The 18,021-nt window shown below is 39.1% G+C and overlaps 1 protein-coding gene and 4 pseudogenes across 1 annotated transcript; 1 reads left to right on the plus strand and 4 right to left on the minus strand.

Annotated features, from left to right (window-relative positions):
* Positions 1 to 835: 835 nt before the first annotated feature.
* Positions 836 to 2,788, minus strand: LOC149098576 (uncharacterized; annotated as a pseudogene).
* A 5,517-nt stretch (positions 2,789 to 8,305) lies between these two features.
* LOC149098577 (uncharacterized) lies at positions 8,306 to 9,901 on the plus strand (annotated as a pseudogene).
* Positions 9,076 to 11,465, minus strand: LOC149098578 (uncharacterized; annotated as a pseudogene).
* Positions 11,466 to 12,298: 833 nt separating this feature from the next.
* Positions 12,299 to 13,135, minus strand: LOC149098579 (uncharacterized; annotated as a pseudogene).
* A 372-nt stretch (positions 13,136 to 13,507) lies between these two features.
* LOC149098580 (uncharacterized) lies at positions 13,508 to 17,923 on the minus strand. Its single transcript, XM_089276706.1, has 7 exons — positions 17,866 to 17,923; positions 17,674 to 17,769; positions 17,496 to 17,555; positions 17,183 to 17,280; positions 16,864 to 17,016; positions 16,593 to 16,712; positions 13,508 to 13,675 (listed from the first exon to the last, which is right to left on the minus strand). Exons 1-7 carry the CDS (start codon positions 17,921 to 17,923, stop codon positions 13,508 to 13,510), a joined length of 753 nt encoding a protein of 250 aa, XP_089132832.1.
* Positions 17,924 to 18,021: the final 98 nt, after the last annotated feature.

Consider the following 18,021-nt stretch of genomic DNA (forward strand, 5'->3'; position numbering starts at 1 on the left):
AGCAATGGGTTCCAAAGACTTTTCGTTGACATCTTCCACACTTGTAAGTTGCTCGGTCCCCTTTTTGAACTTTGTGGTATTCTTCACACTCGGTTTGAAAACAGGATCCACATTTTCGACCATTGCGCGCATGGGATCTCATGTCGTGATCGAAGCCTTTCTCACATCTCAAACAGAAATGATTTCTTCCCATGAAAGCTTTGAGTGAGGTACACGCATGGTAATGTTCTCCTACTTTGATGAGGATAACTTCTTTTCTGTAGGGTTCGTAGGAACCTTTGTAAATGATCCTGTAATTCACTTGCACAGAGTAGCCTTTTAGAAATAGAAGTTGTTGTTTGGCTTCTTAGTTTTCATAAACATCACCCATGGTTAGTTCCCCCATCTTTTCTCTTTCTTCGTCTCGATTAGGGTAACATTTGGGACAACCGTGCCAATAACAACCATTAACTTCGTACACAACATTGGTGATGGGATCGTAGCCATCCACGTAGTATTTATGTGGACCGTCTTTGATGACATGTTCGCCACTGTTTCTTCCATGTTGTATGTTGTTGTGGGGTTTTGTGTTGAGCCAAGTCAACCATTCGATGCTAGCCTTGGAGTGAGGTTTTCCTTGCCCATGCCATCCACTGGTCGGCTGCGAGGCGATTGTTCTCTCTTGCATGTGAGTCATTCGATAGTAAAGATTGCATGCCGAAGCGATGGTCAAACATCTCTCGAGGGGGTTGAAACCACTGATTTCTTCAAATTCCTGACAAAAGACTTCACATCCACCCTTCAGTAGTAGTACATCGGATTGACAATAGCTCAACAGTTCTTCTTGAAAGTTGAATCAGTAATCTGGATCCTTGAAAAGGTTTTCGTACCATTGATCAAACTCTTTGGCTCTGCTCAGTGACATTCCTTTAGGATGGTAATACTTTTTGTCTGGCAATAGACCCACGTACTCTTGGTTTTCGGGGGTGTTGAAGAAGTGGGGGAAGAAACCTTTCTTCTTCTCTTTCAGTCCAAAGGCTTTTGGAAAAGAGGTGAGAGGCATTTGAAAGAAACAGAGCGAGTCTTTTAATTCAATGTCACCTCCGTTGAAACTCAAAGAAATGATTTTGGCTCCGTTGACTATTTGATCCACTCCCACGTACTGTTTGAATAATTTGTCTAGCACGAGGTAAGCGTCGAAGCCTTGGGAATTGTGAGCAATGACCGTCAGTTTGCAGTCCAAGGCCAATTCTCTCAACCAATGGATGAAGTCTCTGATGCAAGTTTCCCCTTCAAAATTGAACAACTCTTCGGTGTTAGAGGTAGCAGCAAATAGTAAATTGGGAATGTGTACACCTGTATCTTGCACGGTTTCACTGTCCCAGTAGACAAATATGTGAGGTTTTTCTTGAACCGATGTCGAACCATCTCTTTTTCTCTTTAGACTGTGATTCTTGACTTACTTCAATTTTTTTTCTAAATTGGTTGGATTTTGAATGAAGCACTGATGATAGTTCAAATTCTTGTACTCTCTACAAGAGGGGCATTCGTTGGTTCCACAGACATGATTTGAATTGATTTCACGAGGGCGAAGCAATTGCACGCACTTGCTGCATTTTCTTTTGCTACTGCATACACTTTTACGTTTATTGTTTGCTTCTTTTCCATTTTCTTCACTGAATTTGGTATGATTACTCAAGCAATGGGTTCCAAAGACTTTTCGTTGACATCTTCCACACTTGTAAGTTGCTCGGTCCCCTTTTTGAACTTTGTGGTATTCTTCACACTCGGTTTGAAAACAGGATCCACATTTTCAACCATTGCACGCATGGGATCTCATGTTGTCGTGATCGAAGCCTTTTTCACATCTCAAACAGAAATGATTTCTTCCCATGAAAGCTTTGAGTGAGGTACACGCATGGTAATGTTCTCCTACTTTGATGAGGATAACTTCTTTTCTGTAGGGTTCGTAGGAACCTTTGTAAATTATCCTGTAATTCTGATCGACCGAGAGTATGATTAATATGTGATCAGGTAGAATGTCTTGGAACTTTTGAATTTTGGGTAGACCAGAAGTCATCAGTGGGATGTTGGGAAGTTGGTGTAGGGCTCTGGCTTTTTTTTCTTGAATCAGAAGACTTTTTCTGAGATTAATGTAGTCGGAATGTTTACTTCCGTGGTCAACGTGAGCGATCATGGTGACTATGGCTCGAGCACAACACAATTCGTCTTGGTTTTTTATCTTCACTACACATTTCTTGATGTCTAGTATCTTTTCGATGGCCAGTTCTCCTTTACAGATTCTTCGATTTCCACCTCCGGTTCCAGGATTACGAATGTGTGAAATGTTGACAGAAAAAGTATCGTTTATTTCTAAATTTTCGTTTGAGTTCAGCATGGCCGAAATCTGTTGCATCATTTCTGTAGCTCTCAACTCATTTCTGGTCCAGTCACTCACTCTCCTGCAGGGAGAATGCTACGTGTGTTGTAGTCGATTGGAGTTGATGTTGACGTATAAATAATCTTGGGGTCTTACTTCTGGATCGTTTAAGACTTGTTGTTCGATGCTGCATTTGACGGCTTGCTCTAACTGTTGCGGTAGAATTCGTTGGATGGTGGGATTGAAATCAAGTGCCCCAGCATGTTGAACCAGTCTTCCTGTGTAATTTCAATGTCTCACTCCCAATCGTCTCACCCGTCTGTCTATGTGAGGAGTCAAAATGAAATCGAATCCCCTTTCCAATTCATCGGCGTGATTTGCAAGGTTGTCTTTTTCGTCGCTCCAATCAAGGTCCATTTCAGTGTCCATCGCGATCGAAATGAGTATGAACAAGTGTAGAACCAACTTTTTTACAGTTGAATTTACAGTGTATTTTCCCGCTCTTTTTTTATTTTTAGCTCGTAAAGGGGGGATAACCCCTATCCCCCTAATTTACCTTTTTTGTGACGTAGTTCAACACGTGATGACTCCGTTTATAAGTCTTCGAGTCTCTACTGTTTGTTTGTGTGCTTGTGTATTCGATTCAAGGTAAGTCATGTCTTCGGAGAATTGTTTAATCTCTCTTGAACCGTGTACTCTCGTTCACAGAAAAAGCTTTACACTGTGTTGTCGAAAAGTGTTCCATCATAGATGTCTTAACCACTTTTCTCATATCATGCACTGTTTTATTTGTAAGCGAAATGTTGATGCAAGTAGAGGTTGTTTTTATAGAAGTAAGTGCTCTGAGACTATCTTTCATTGGGACTGCAAACTTGATGAACAGAGAAATTTGCCTTTCAATAATAGGAAATTTCCAGCTTGTGGTTGTAAACGTTTTGGTGAAGAGAAGTTGACTATTCACATCGACGAAGAATGATAAAGTTAAAGTTTGTGACTGATGGACGAAGAACGACTCATCTAAACATTGACATTTTCTATTTGCCATTTATTGTGAGACACGGGAGAAGCCACACCACAAACCGTATTCTTTTGGGGAATTACAGGATACTTCTTTTACTTCTTTTACACTGATTTGAAGAAGAGGTATGTTGTTGGAGAAAAAATGGAACGAATTGAATAAACTGAGATTGATTGTTGAGTTTTGGTTGGAGAGCGAGAAAGAAAACTGTTTATCTGACTTTTATTTGACCCTGAAGCTGTTTATGGATAAACTGTTCATCGACTATGTAAGTTAGAGACTTTGCTTCGTTCATGAGACTCCTGCACTGAGCTGCTACTGTCTTCTTAAACCGGCTGGGAATATGGGAAGATTTTCTTTATCAACATTCAGTAGGTTACCAGTTTCTTCAGAATTGGCTGTCATGCTCTCCTCTTTGGGAAGGGGAAGATTTTCCTTATTGGCATTGAGTAGATTATCAATTTCGTCAGAACTGGCAGTCATCTTCTCCTCTTCGGGAAAGTCTGTTACTGGTAGTGCATTGTTGATGGGAAAGATGAGATCTTCATCAAGTATGAAAAGGGGTGAAGCCCTATAGGCTTCACTTAGATTGTCAAAACCCCAGTCAGGCTAATGTCTGAATATTGCAAACATGTGTTTGTATGGAAGACGGGTGCATTGCCACTCTTTACATGTACATGATGGTGTTGCATCATGCCTACCAAAGGAAACTTTGTACCACACATCTAGCATAGCTGTTTGGCTGTAAACTTCAAACTGACCTTCACCTTTAGAGGTTTGCTAAATCTATCTTTTCCAAACAGTACTGTACTATGTGTCGTGGTCCGTTGTGTAGGTAAGGGGGCATCTCCAGATCATACCTTTTGTAGTTGTTGGACAACCTTGTGTTTTGCTCAACATACCTGTAATTGTAAATTTATATTGAGTGTCAGTTTGTTAATTCTCTACAAATTATCATAATAATATTTTCAAGTGGAGAGTTGAATAAACACTTCTTTAGCTGAGATCAGAGATTTTTAATTGTTGATGGAGGGGAGGTTCAAATTAAGACAGGTTTCTAGGTTGGGATGAAAAGGCAAGATTCATCCCTCGTATGACATGCTTGTCCATTGCATTGCACTCCCAGTTATTTTCGCAGAACCTAGAATTGTGGATTGGTACTGCGTCCAAGTAACAGAACCCTATGTGTAAACTGGGGAACTACAGTGTTGCTCATTTCCTACATGCATATTTGCTAATACAAAGGCCATAAAACCATTGTTAGTTTTGACAGAATGATATTCATTACAGCTTACTCAGTATACTTGTCTGGCAGGAATTGTTCAATCAGAATTGTCAGCATGGTACTAAGGTTTGCACTTTCTTTTTCCTTCCAGGTATTCATGCTTAAAGGATTTGTTCTGCCTCTCAACTCAATTGGTAGTATTCACAGAACACAGAAGGCGATGCTTTTTGAATGCCCACACCCACCGCTAATAAAAACAAAATGGGAGAAAAAATATAATATCTTCACAGAAATATTATATACCATAACAAATATGTGGTTGACAGCACAGCAGGTTAGAGTCACTTCAGTTATAGAAATAAATGATTTGTAAGCCCAGTGGATACAGTTTCTTTTTTTGTGTACTTTTGTTGTGTTTTGGTTATTTTTGTTATGTTATTTTTTAATGCAATCGGTCATTGAATATAAGAATTCAATTATTATTTGATTTGTACCCCACATTTAACAGCATAAAACAAATTGACTATCGGTTGCAATCACCATCTGTGCCACATTAACACTTAGTCGAGGCAATGTTTTACTTGTGGCAGAAATAGCAAATATAGTGTCCTTATTATTGCAACCCTTGAATGCCTAATTCTTATACAATGCAAAGTGCACATGTTTAATAAAGTATTCCCTTGATACCTTGTGCTCTCTTATCCAAGTATTGTGGAACCTAGTTCGAGCAGCTTTCAGTTCTGGCCGTAGCCATATCTCCCATTGCTCCAGATCTGCCAGAGCCTTGTTGTACTCTTTCACAGTATCAGCATGGGCAATTCATCGGAAACGATGGCTTGTGGACTGAAACGAGATTTGTAGCACCTGTCAGTGTTGGTTGAGTTGGCGAGGCTTGAGCCGGTTCTATTTCAGACAGGATGACCGGTCCACTTGTGTAGCTGGAGTTTAAATTGACCAGGTTTGCTTCCACTATGGAGGCTATCATCGCCGATAACTGGTTGGGAACCTACGGTGCAGTATTCGTAGCCAGAGAGTTGCTTTCTCAGAAGTGAGTGATCAAGATGCAATGCAGACCGGTTTGGTTTAAATGGCATTGCGACAGCATAAGACGGAGAGTCTCTGTGGGCATGGCTGTATAGTTAATGGTCAGATTGTTGGCTGACATTTGCGATTGTATGGCACCAGAGGTTGGACTACCGGGTCTGGTTTGGTTTGCAGCGGCTTGAGAACAGTTGCTGCGAGTTTTACGTGATTACATTCATACATGAACTTTATTTAAGCTCGAATTTCAGAGTAGCTTGACAAGCTAATATTTCCGAGAACAAAATATTTGATAACGAAAAAATTAAAATAGAAATTGCCACTTACATATTTACAATTCACTTATATTAACTAATTATAAAATTGTCATTTACATGTTTCATGAATTGGTTTTACTGATGTGCTTTTTGAAGTCTGAGAAGTTACATAACCTTAAAAAATTGGGTGGAGAATTCCATTCTTTTGTTACCAGATAAGTAAAGGAGTGGAGACCAAAAGTTGTAGTTTTAGGTTTGGGCATATCCAGTATATAGTTTCCACGCATGTTGTATGAAGTAGAACGGAATGAGAACATGTTTCTCATATATACCAGATAGCTAGTGAAAAATATACTTTTGTACAAAATAGTAAGGAATTTACAGATGCGTTGATCATGAAGTTGGAGACAGTTTACCCTGTCTAGCAGCAATTCAAAATCGCTTAGAATGAATTTCAAAATCCTTTTATTAAGAGCTTCTATTTTGACCCTGTTGTTTGCACTGCAAAAGTGCCAAACTGTTGAGCAATAATCAAAATGAGGGAGTATGTAGGCCTTATACAGTTTCACTAAAATGTCTTTGCAAATAAGGTTTCTGAACCTAAGCATTACATTAAACTGGTTGTGGACTTTTTCGCAAATAAGAGATATGTAATTGTGAAAATTTAAATTGTTATCAATGTTCATTCCTAAAATGTCAATTGAGTCCTTCGTAGGAAATGAGAAGGTGTGTTCCAATTTTCCCAGGATCAAAGCCTGATGTTTGCTTTCATTGGCCAACATTCCATTTTGCCAGTACCACCTGTTTGCTGTCTCGACCGAGTTACGCATGCACCCATTTAGCGGAACAGGATCACTGTCCGATGAATAAATTTGGTGATCTGCTGCATAAACATTTAACTTAACATCCCCGCAAAACAAGAAAATGTCATTTATGAAAATATTGAAAAACATGGGACTGAGGACGCTTCCCTGAGGCACACCTCGTCTTGCATGTAGCCACTCTGAAAAAGTATCCCCTATCTTGACCCTCTGATTCCTTGAGGAAAGGTACTCCTTAATCAGGGCACAACTTGCCTGGTCCAATCCTTTGGCTTTGAGCTTCGCAAAAAGAAGAGAGTGTTGGATTACATCAAACACCTTTGAGAAGTCCATAGATACAACTGCCACAGTGTCCCCGTGATCTCTCATCCTTCTCCATTCCTCCGTCATGCGTAGCAGGGAAGTTTCACAGCTGTGAAATTTCCTATAAGAGCTGATATAGTCCGATAGAATCGAGCTATAGAAATCACCAAGTTGCACTGCCAGGAGTCTTTCAAATATATTATTTAGCGCAGGAAGTACAGTAGCTGGCTTGTAATTTGCTTTATTTAGTTCATCGTCCTTTTTGAATAGTGGTGTAATCTGTCCCATCCTCCAAGATGCCGGATACCTACTCTGATCAATAGAGCAGTTGAATAGCACTGTCGGCAGCTTGGCGATCGCAGAAGCAGAATCCTTAATCAGCCTGGGCAGTAACATGTCGTACCCACATGCTTTGCGTGTATTCATGTGTTTAAGCAAATTTAGGCATCATAGCTGAAATATTTTGCAACGCAAAAGCCAGCAGAGAAAGCGGAGAACAGCCTAGCTTGAATACTAGCTCACAACTGGGACAGGGTCAGAAAACAATGGGATTTTACTAACTGGGGATTGAAGGAGTTGGGAGGGGTATAGAATGCTGAAATCACATGAGAGCATGGTGGAAAATCACTGGGAGCTTTGTCGTATGATTTCCCAAATGGTAAAACTATTGGCTTGCATTGGTCTTTGACCTAAGGCTATTGCACAATGGCTAATAGGGGGAAGATAACAGAACTAGTGACAACCTTGCTTAGTTCCTTGACCCCGAGTGGGGGATAGGGCCGGAATAGTGACAACCTTACATGACAGCTATTATGTAGACTACAGAGCTCATTAACCACAGTTTAAATGCTCAAACTTCTAATTCTGAGGTTTCTAGTCGGTATGGAACATACCATGTAGTAGTTAGGGGAGGGTCGCACTTTTGTCAGTCACCTAAAGGTGGGGGTCAGGAGTTTTTTTATTAAAATGCAAGGGAGGGCCAACACTTGTTTTGGAAAAAATACCAAAATTCCCCAGCCCTCCCCCCCCCCTCCCCAAGAAAAAATGTACCCTTTTTTATGTAAAACTTGTTAGTAGCATTTCAGAGATTCTACATGTTAATCGGCGAATCTAGCCACAATTTGCAATATGCTGCAGTTTTGACATCCGAGTAGGCAAATCTTGCGAAAACTCCAATGTTTTGAAATAAAATGATTGATTTATATTGTCATATTTAATACTTCTCTGTTTGATGTCCCTGTTTAATGGGTAATGTTGGCATTTTTAGGCACAAATTAACTACATTTTACACCACATGTTACATATGTGCAGGACAAATTTAATTGTCTTAATTTGTTTGTTCTATTTAGAACGTATTTAAACCCTAAGCCTAGCCAGGGGTCAATTAGTTCAGCTCTAGATACCTTGCAAGCTGCAGTTTTAGAAAACCTCTCATCAAAAAGTGTGTCTGCAACCATCATTCCCTTCAGACATGATGTTTTCCATTATCTTTTCAAGGGGAACGGTAAAAAAAAGCCAAGACATAGGAAATTTATTGTTGGAAAAACAGGATTTTTCCAGATGTGCATTCCCAAATGACTGGGACAAACTTCTGGGTAGCTTAGGGGATAGAGGAAAAGTTGATTTTCCTGTAGAGGCATGTCTATTTATTTCGAGAAGCCCAAAAAATCATACTGTGAGTAAGGAAAAGCAATAATATCTTCACCCAGATATCATATAGAAAAGATAAGCATAAATTGTAGAAAAGAGCCGTTCAGTGTCTCTGCGAATTAGTTTATTTCCAAAATGTGATTGTATTAATTGTAAGAGATTCACTAAAACAACTGTACTTATGAAACATCAGTGAAAAAGTTAACAGTGATAGTGAATGTAATCTCAGTTTATTTCTGTATTCATATTGATCACAATTTTCTACAAATATATAAAAATGGCATGTATTACAAAATATTGTACATTGAAATAGAATTATTACACTCGTAAACAATTTCTCAATTTATTGCTAGAGCATATCAAATATCTTATCTCATGAAATTTTAGAATTATAATATATTTTAATCAGATTTGTGCCTCTTGTTCTCCCAGTCTCCCTCAGCTCCTCTTCCCAGTAACGCATTTCTCTTTGAGTCTGGTCTTTTAGACCTTTCTTGTAATCTTAGCTCCCACTGCTGTGATTCAAGCTGTAAAACATCTGTTGGAGCATCCCATTTGTTAGACTTGTGTAAAACAATGCTTCTAGCCTTGTCATTGTTTTTTTTTTCAACCCCCTGCCCTTTGAAGAGTTTTACTGTTTTATATTTTTCAAAAAAGTTTGGAATATGGTATACCATAGCATGCAAGTAGAGGGTCACATTTGCCCTCTGTACCCAATCCTTTTGTCTCGCAGTGATGTGAATAAGGTAACCCAGCCCTTGGCTTTTGCAAAATAACTGGCCATGTCTTCATTTGATGATTCCTTGCTACGTAGAAACAATGGAATACAGAGCATCAAAGTCCTCCCAACGTTTCTGAACAGTTTTCACAGTCTCTGACTGGATAACACCAGGAAGCTTGCTGGGTAGACCTTTTAGTAATTTTTTTTTTGTCAGAGCCCGGAAGACTTGTAAAGTCATACTGGCCAGAACCCTTGCCATCTGCATTTGTTTTTTCCCAAATGTCAAAGGAAATCCCACAGGATCTAACTGTTTTTTGAAGTTCATTTAAATAGATATTTTTTTGGGCCACTAGTTTTTTGTCCCAATTACCTTTCTGATCCCACTGCAAAGCATCCCTAATTAAGTTTTCAATTAAAACCTTCAGTATCCCGAGTAATAAATGAAGTTGATATAGTATTACATGATCCATTTGTATGATAATTAAAGGTTTGTGTTCACAACAGTATTTTTCTTTTACATTTTTTTCTGTGCCAGCTCATTCATTTCCTTTAAGGTTCTCCTTAAATCTGAGTAGTGATAGTAATCAAAATTAAGGTCCATCTTCCAGCGGTCATTCCTGTGGATTTTGCACTGTACACATGCATAATATAATGTGGCACCTTTCAGTCCCATCATAAGTAGAATAAATTGGCAATCCCCACCCAGAAAAAGCTCTAAATTAATCACCCCATCATTGACCTTAATTTTCTTTTTACTATTTAGCTTGTTGATTTCTTGGAAGACATCTCCAAAAGACTTCTGCAATGTGTTATAATTTTCTTTGCCCTTGACAACAGCTATTGTATGGTTGCCTTTGGCTACCAACACGTCATCTCCCAAGTCAAGAAGGGCAAAACTCATTAATATAAAACTAGAATTGCAGGTCATTCTTGCCTCATCCCCAGAAATTTTAATCCGTGTGGTGTCTTCACGACCATTTGGATGACTTACCAAGTAATCTCTAAGCCTTTCTTTTAGGAGATCACTTAATAGCTTATGTGCCCCTTCTCCTGTACCAGGAGTGCGTGTGATATGGCAGATGTCATTCAGTTGATATTCGTCTCTGCTTGACAAGGTAAGACCTTGGCAAGCCACTTATGGCCATCGTTAAGTCATGGTCAAAAGAGTCCCCAACAAAATGTGTCAAGAAGAAAAAGAACTTTCTCAACAATTGACTTTCCTCCAAAGAAAGAGCTTCAAACCCACCACTTTGTCTTTCTCCATGGCTAGATGATGCTTCTGAGGTTTTTGTGTCTACAGTAACTGTATGTAATTCACCTGACTTTGTTTCCCTAACTGTGAGACTTTTTAATTCAAGTCCAAATGATGTGCTTTCAATGTTCTTGATTTCTTTGCTACTTCAGAAATGTCTTTCCCTTTGTAGGCAAGGTTTTCAAGTGAATTTACATAACTTGAGAGGTCTTCATTGATTGTTTGTAAATTCTTAATTGCTCCATCTTTTTCTTGGATTGCCACGGGATCTCTTGATGAAGTTTTTTTAGTTCTGACTCCAAATCACTCCACTCCAGAAGTTCATCTTTGATAAGCTCATTCTGTTCTCTTAATTCCACTAAGTCAACTGTGTGCCCTTCATAGATGTGAAACCTCTTAGACTTTTTATCCAGTTCCAGACTTTGCCTTCCACTCTTTTTCTTCTTATACTCACTGCAAACTGCCCCAGCTAATCTCTGAAGATGTTCATGAACTTCTGCTCTTGTGATGCGGTCCTCACTCATAGCAAAGAAATTTCCAGGGATGGAAAATTCCAACAAATCAGCATTTGTGTGTTGTGGTCTCACTGATTCTTTACCTGTCCCAGATGTAGATCGGCTCTGTTCCTCTGAAGTAGGGCATGGATTGTTATTTTGCTTTGTTGCCTCACTAAGAAATTCGTGCCAGGCCTTTAAGAGTGGGTAGGGAAAGAGGACATTTCTAGTTACTGCTTTGGCAGCATATGCTAATGAGGGACTGGTATTTTCAATTGATAATTTCCATTTCAAAAATGATTCAAACAGGGCAATATCAGACATTGTGCTTCAAACAATGCAAAATATAGGGAATGAATTGAAATCTCTTTAAGCCTTTGAATACCAACTACGCATATATGCGTAATTAATGGTCGTGCTCTTTGTACCACTTGTGACGTCATCAATTTAAATGTCATCAGCTATTCTTGATAAGCAGATAGCAGTGTTAGGCTAGCCCTTGCCGCACAATGGTCAGGTTTAGATATCAACAACATTCCGACGTTACAAATCGAAAAACAACGTTATCAGTTTTGGTACAAAAACGGTGGTAAAATGGTCCACTATGCCTATGATTGATCAAGGTCCATTTCTAGGCTTCGCCCGTAATTAACATCCAACTTTTCACTGCAGCCAGAAAGAACATGCAATGCAAAAGGTAGCCAGTGTAAAAGGGCCGAGAAAAACAGAAAGGAAAGGGCCAACAAACGAAATTGAGAATGGTTAATGAAAAAAAAAGTCCAAATTTTGGCTTATGCGCATGCCCGTAATTGAAGTTTTGCGCAATTTTGTACCGAGTCCTCAAAAAATCTCTCCTTTTAGTAAAAAAAGCTTTTTTTTTAGCAAAACTTAGGCTTATTTAGTGTTGTGGCAGCAAAAAAACCTGACTAAACAAACGGTATTTTTTGGCAAAGGTTTGGTATTCAAATTGTTAATACGCAACATTTCCACTTTTTCACGCACGTCAGAGGCTGAAAATCTGTATTTTATTTATTGATGACCACACTGTTTTCGGCTTTTGCCTTAAGGATAGCTTTGTAATCACTCTGTTTTTGAAAATGGCGGCCAAGGGAAGTCAATTTTTCTCACAGTGAGGTAGAAATTGTTTGTCTTGTTCATCAGAAATCTCGGTTGAATGTGCATGCTACTGTTGGAAGGATCGAGGCAAGTTGGCTGTTAGAGCTGGAGGAAAGATGTGAAGCTTCTTGTTTGTTAAATGATTCCTGATCACAATTGCTATAATTGCTATGCATGTCTAAGTGCAGGTCTTCATTTTCCGGATCATTTAAAGAGTCAAAGGAATGGACAAGATTATTGCCTTCACTGTTTCTTAAAGCTTCTAGTGCTTCTGAGAGAGCATCTGCATCAGTTTCAAATCTTGCTCTATTTTGCTCAACAATAACATGCACTTCAGACTCATAGAATTTAGATGCATATGTCTGTTCACTACCTAGAAGAGTATCTTCATTTCTCCATAGATAATACAGCATAAGTAAGGGGTGAAAATACTTTTCAGGCTCTTTTGTCTTGTTTGGTGTATGATACCTTACTACAGCCTTAGTTTTCCTTCATTTGTTGACTTCATTAGTGTTAAGTGGTTTAATTTTGGGAGGTAACAAGCTGGTGACATCTGTATTTGCAGTAGATTGAATATGCAATTCTGTTAAATCATCTGTAAGAATGTCTGGTTGTGCATCATTTTTTGAGGGATCAGTATTGTATTGTTTATAGTAGTATGCAGCAAATTCAGCCAGACACAGCTTATCAATGGTAGTGTTTGAAGCCGGTCTGATACTGTGGCATTCCATTATATTTGATTTGTAAATATCTGTGCTGTCATCATGTAGTTCATCTAGTTCCTGCTGGGTTTTTGTAACTCGAACTCTTTTCTCTGGCAAATCAGTGCTCACAAAGACCGTTTTTGGGAAAACTTTTCTTAACCAAAGTTCAGGCATGCATCTGTTTACACATTCTTTTGAACTCACTTCTCTTGTGGAGAGAAAGGCTGCCCCTCTTTTTCTTAAACTGTCCCTAACAGGCAAATTCAAAGCTGTAGCTTCCTTTGCTGCTTGCACGACAGCTCATGAACATTCTGTTTCATCCTTTGTGAAGTATGAGCAAACGACAACTACTTTGTTGCTGGGGTAAAAGGTCTCAGAGCTAATGTTGACTATAATGATTAAAAATAGGCTGTAAGTCAACATTAGCCGGAGAAAAACAAAGCTGGTGCAAACATAGCTTTCAGAGAGTGCTTAAGTCTTAGTAGGTCACTGGAACAGGAAGATTTTTGTCCAGGCCGCTTACGGAGCATTGTTATGACAAGCCAATCATTTCCTAGGGGACCGTGGAGCAAAGTACTTGGCTTGTTGAGAACTGTGCACTCCCTTGGCCTGGTCAGGGTCAATTTGGTTGACTGTGGCCATGGCAGGTCCCAGCAGCATGATCACTGAGTTCGGATGGCTAGCTTTCTTCGAATTAGAGCTTTGTAGCGTGCGCTGTGGAGATGAATTTGGCTTGGAATTTAACTGAAAAGGAGTGCTTCACCCTGTAGTATGATTCTGCGGAGGAATTGAGGTGGCTGGCGGGATTTCATTGTTGTTTTTTTTGCTTCGAGTGGGGGTCAGTCTAGAATCGAGTGTGTAGCCTTCACTCTTTCTTAGTAGAGGAAAAACAAAAAGCGATAACTCGCTTAAAAGGCTTCTGATCGAGCTGAGAAGCGCGATGACAATAGAAAAGACAACAAGACATTTTTATTGCAAAAATATCAAAATTTCAGCTATAATGTCGATTACCGTTTTTCCCCATACAAACCTTTATAAATTCAAACCGTTGTAACACAACACCACCATATGCTGCAAGGCGAAGGTCACGTTTCGCGAAAACAAACTCGGTGGTTATGTAATAGTAGATGTCGGCAGTAAATATGTCACGTTTCACACGCTGAACGTTCGAATAAAGATTTTAAAAAAAATAGATAACTCCTCGCATCGTGAGCTTGGGCCGCCTGTGGTTGTCGTATAACATCTTGCATGTTAAAGTACAGATTGGCGGCGGGGGTGTAGTAGAGTCGCCAGAATTAACGTGAAGGAATTGGGGGATCGCGGATATAAGGCCATGATATTGAAAAAAGTTGCAATTTAGCGTGTATTTAATGCGCAATGAAAGGAAAGGCAGGAAGCCTTTTGTTGTTTGTAGAAAGGCACTGATCGTAAGTGGAAATCCAATCTGGCAGCGGCTTAAGTTAGAAAACGTACTGTTTCTTCTGTTATTTTTGGCGTAATTTCGACAATTTGCAATGCACTTGCGGATGATTTCTATTCGTACCAAATGAATGGCGAAAACAACGCAGCGGAATAAACAGATGGTCCAAAGTGCAGAAAGACGCTCACCGCCCAAACAGGAAAAGACAGTTTAAGCAACAACGCCAAGGATAACGTCGATTAAAAAAACGACTTTATAGTCAACCTACAAATCTCGTAAGAATTTAGGTTCATTCAGTTTGTCTCTTACTATCACAGATATCCCAAACTGAACATATAAGACAGCGTCAAAATTTGAAAAATTATGTAAAAAATAAAGAAACTTTAAAAATTGGCTGTCGTAGTTCGCGTTCTCTCAAATACGCAGAACTTGGCCATTTCAAGTTGCTGTTTTTGTAAAGAACGGCAAAGGAATTAACAAGGAATTATAATGCTCGCTTACACAGCCATCGTACTCCAATGATATCTTCAATTTCAAAACAACAACTATTTGAGCCAATTTTTGAAATGGTTGGTGTCGATGTTTTCTGTGACAGACTCCTTGATTTGTGAATACACCGATTCAATGAATATCGTGTGTCAAAGTTGCTTCAAACTTCTTGTTTAGACTAAGCGTTAGGTATGTAGGCCGAATGAACACGCAGGATCGGTTGCTGAACTTGTTGGTTCGTTTGGCACATAGGCCAAGTGAACAGTGAACTCGTTGGTTCGATGCGTAACACAACACGGAACATATGATCCGCGAATTCCATGCACTTTTCACAGTTCAATTCAGTATACAAAGTCGAAACACCTTCTAAAATGACTTACCTTCTGTTTATTTCCTAAACCCGACACGTTGCTAGGAGCATACACTGTCTACAGAAGCTAATCCTTGCCAGAATCGCAGAATCTTTCGAAATAACAGTACTTTTACTCTTGTCAAAGTCATGTCATCTTGCATGTGCTTCCAAGCTTAAATGCGGGAGGTCACTATATAAGGAAATCTTCCTTAGGAAGATTTTCATTAGTTGACTATTAACCTAGAAACACGGCGGACCAGATTTTGAATTATCCTGCGCGTCGCGAGAACAAATTGGGATAGCACGATATATTGTACTTTACTATTGGTCAAAATAAAGAATACATATAAAAAAACTGTTTCTATTGGTCTTTGATGAAGTAATGGCTAACCAAAGGCGAAAGATTGCGTGTAGCACACGTGTTTTCGTAGCGAGGATCGCGTTCATCGATCAGTGAATTTATATTCTTCCTCAAGTCTTTCCTGCATATCTTCACCGACTGAAAATGATCCGTGTTCAAGTAAGTACAACTGCCGCTTGTCGTTTCTTAACTTGCTGTCGGCCGTCTAAGTTAAACTGTGGTACCTGCAATGCAAGGTTTTGGTCGAAGTACCCGAGAACGAAGTGGGGAGAGTGGAAGCCGTAATGTCGGCGTGATTGCCACAAGAATGGCGATATGTTAGCCACAGACACGTTTCTCAGCTGTCACATTCAAGTGAGTACTGCTGTATATTAAATTATTGTCATTGTAAATTTATAGCAACTCTTATTTGCTGTACGGTATGCTCTCAGAAATATTGTTATGTAAATAAGCTGAACTATATTTACCAGGGTTTCGTTATTGATGTTATGCGAGTGTTGTTCCAGAAAGTTCGTGCATTCAATCGAACAAATTTACTTGTAAAACTTGAATACGCATAATAGTTCAATACTGAGTTACGTAGTACCGTAACTAGGTATAGAGCGAAAAAAACTCGGTTAGTAAGAGGTATATATTTCTAGACTGGAACTATAACACTGTTACAATTGAGCATTTTGGCTATAAACGGTACTCTCTTATGGCATAGGATAATGGACTGATTTCCTGGTGTTATATATTTATGTTTTTCAAAGTTGTTTCAAACATGTAAAACAGACAGCCTCCCTGAACGTGAAGGTTTTTGGACGGAGATTTCTGTGGCCTGTTCTGCGGGTTGGCCGGCGCACATCCTAAAACAAACTCACTGATGTCGCTTCTCTGTTGACGTTTTCATTCTGTAGTGACATATCCACGTCAGTATATAAAGGAAAACAGCATAAATTTTACATTAAATTAACTGACATTGGCATATGGTAATCCTGTCAGAGGGAAAATACTGTCTTTTGCTTACCCAGTCCATTACTGCTAGTGCAATGCGCATGTTAAAAGTACGGTCAGCAAAGTGAATTCTCTTTGGGCAGTAGATAAGGATGCAATTATTAAATGATTCCACCCAGTAGGTGTCGCGGCACTGCAATTTGAAAAATATAATAATCGTATAAACAGTTGCTTCTGGGTTATTGATATCCATTAATGTTATTTCCCCTAAATAATTAGAAGTTTCTTTGAAGAGAGGTTATGGTGAACAAACCAAGAATAATACCCACTGAATGCTAATTTACCAGGTAGTACTCCTCAGCCAGCTTGTACACCTTAGAGTCCAAAATGAACCTCCGTAGGGCGGCTACTGCTCCTTGATTAGAGATTTTCACCTTGCTGCACTGGTACCCAGGTTGCTTACATTTAGATTCTGGATCACAGCCACCATGATTGCCCTGCAATTGTGAAAGGTTTATGGTTCAGTTTTCCACATTTAAATTTTATATCAGCATTAACTAGTAGTTAGGTTGAAAATTTAAACATTTCATACCCATCCTTATTTACACTCAAGTTAATAGCAATCATTGAACCTCAGTCATATTGAGATGACTGGTTTAATACCTGATAGTGAGCAACTATTGTCAGCAGCCTCCATCTTAGATCATCTGCACTGATACAGTTTTTCATTGAATAATAGAAGTGGTGTTTAACACTGACCTCTGCAAATTGAAATGGTATTAATTTGACAAAAAATAAGTTTATACTGCTGCAGAGCAACTGTGCCTAAGGGAATAAATGAAACTCATTGGCATAGAACCTGCCTTGTATAATTTTTTCTCTAACAGACAATACAGCTGGATTAATTTTCCAGAAAGGAAAAATGGATTACAGGTATACATACGCTTGTCTGACAGCTCTGCAAACCACTTCTCACCTTCCCATTTCTGTGCACCACTACTTATTTCTTTCATGGCCTTTGCCACTCCCTTAGTTCCTATGAGGCAACAACAAAAGTAGAGAAAATAATTTTTTGCTGGTAGAGAGTACAGATTATTGGTGTCTAAAATAAGTACATGCCATCATACAGTGACATTATTTAGGTGATTCCTTACCATGCCAAGTATCAAAAGAATTCTGGATGTTCTGTGTCGCCAGCCAGTTCTTTATTTTTGGCACAAAATTATGTGACACCTCTATCACAGTGAGTCCTAAAAGATGTAAAATTAATAACTTATAATTTACAACTGGGAGAATTGTTAACCTAGAGAACATCTAGATCCATATAACTAGTACAATTGAATAACCTTTTGTTTGAATGGCAGGGATAATTTTCTGCATTGCCTCGAACTCCCTCGAACTCATGTGTTTGGGAGCTGCGGAACTCTGCTTTGGTAACAGTCTGGATAGCTACCACATGTTGGGTCCTGGTAGGAATTAGCAAGGAGTGACAGGCCTGCACA

The sequence above is a fragment of the Orbicella faveolata genome, unplaced genomic scaffold, assembly GCF_042242905.1.
Source record: "Orbicella faveolata isolate gen_17 unplaced genomic scaffold, um_ofav_v1 contig_46, whole genome shotgun sequence".
Taxonomy (NCBI): Eukaryota; Metazoa; Cnidaria; class Anthozoa; order Scleractinia; family Merulinidae; genus Orbicella; species Orbicella faveolata.

What these genes read in the sequence shown, in the direction of transcription:
- LOC149098580 (XM_089276706.1), bottom strand. Translation starts at nt 17,923, where the DNA reads ATGAGTTCGAGGGAGTTCGAGGCAATGCAGAAAATTATCCCTGCCATT. An exon ending in TTCTTTTGATACTTGGCATG is followed by an intron (nt 17,556 to 17,673) that starts GTAAGGAATCAC and finishes GTTGCCTCATAG; the next exon opens with GAACTAAGGGAGTGGCAAAG. An exon ending in TGGTGCACAGAAATGGGAAG is followed by an intron (nt 17,281 to 17,495) that starts GTGAGAAGTGGT and finishes TTCAATTTGCAG; the next exon opens with AGGTCAGTGTTAAACACCAC.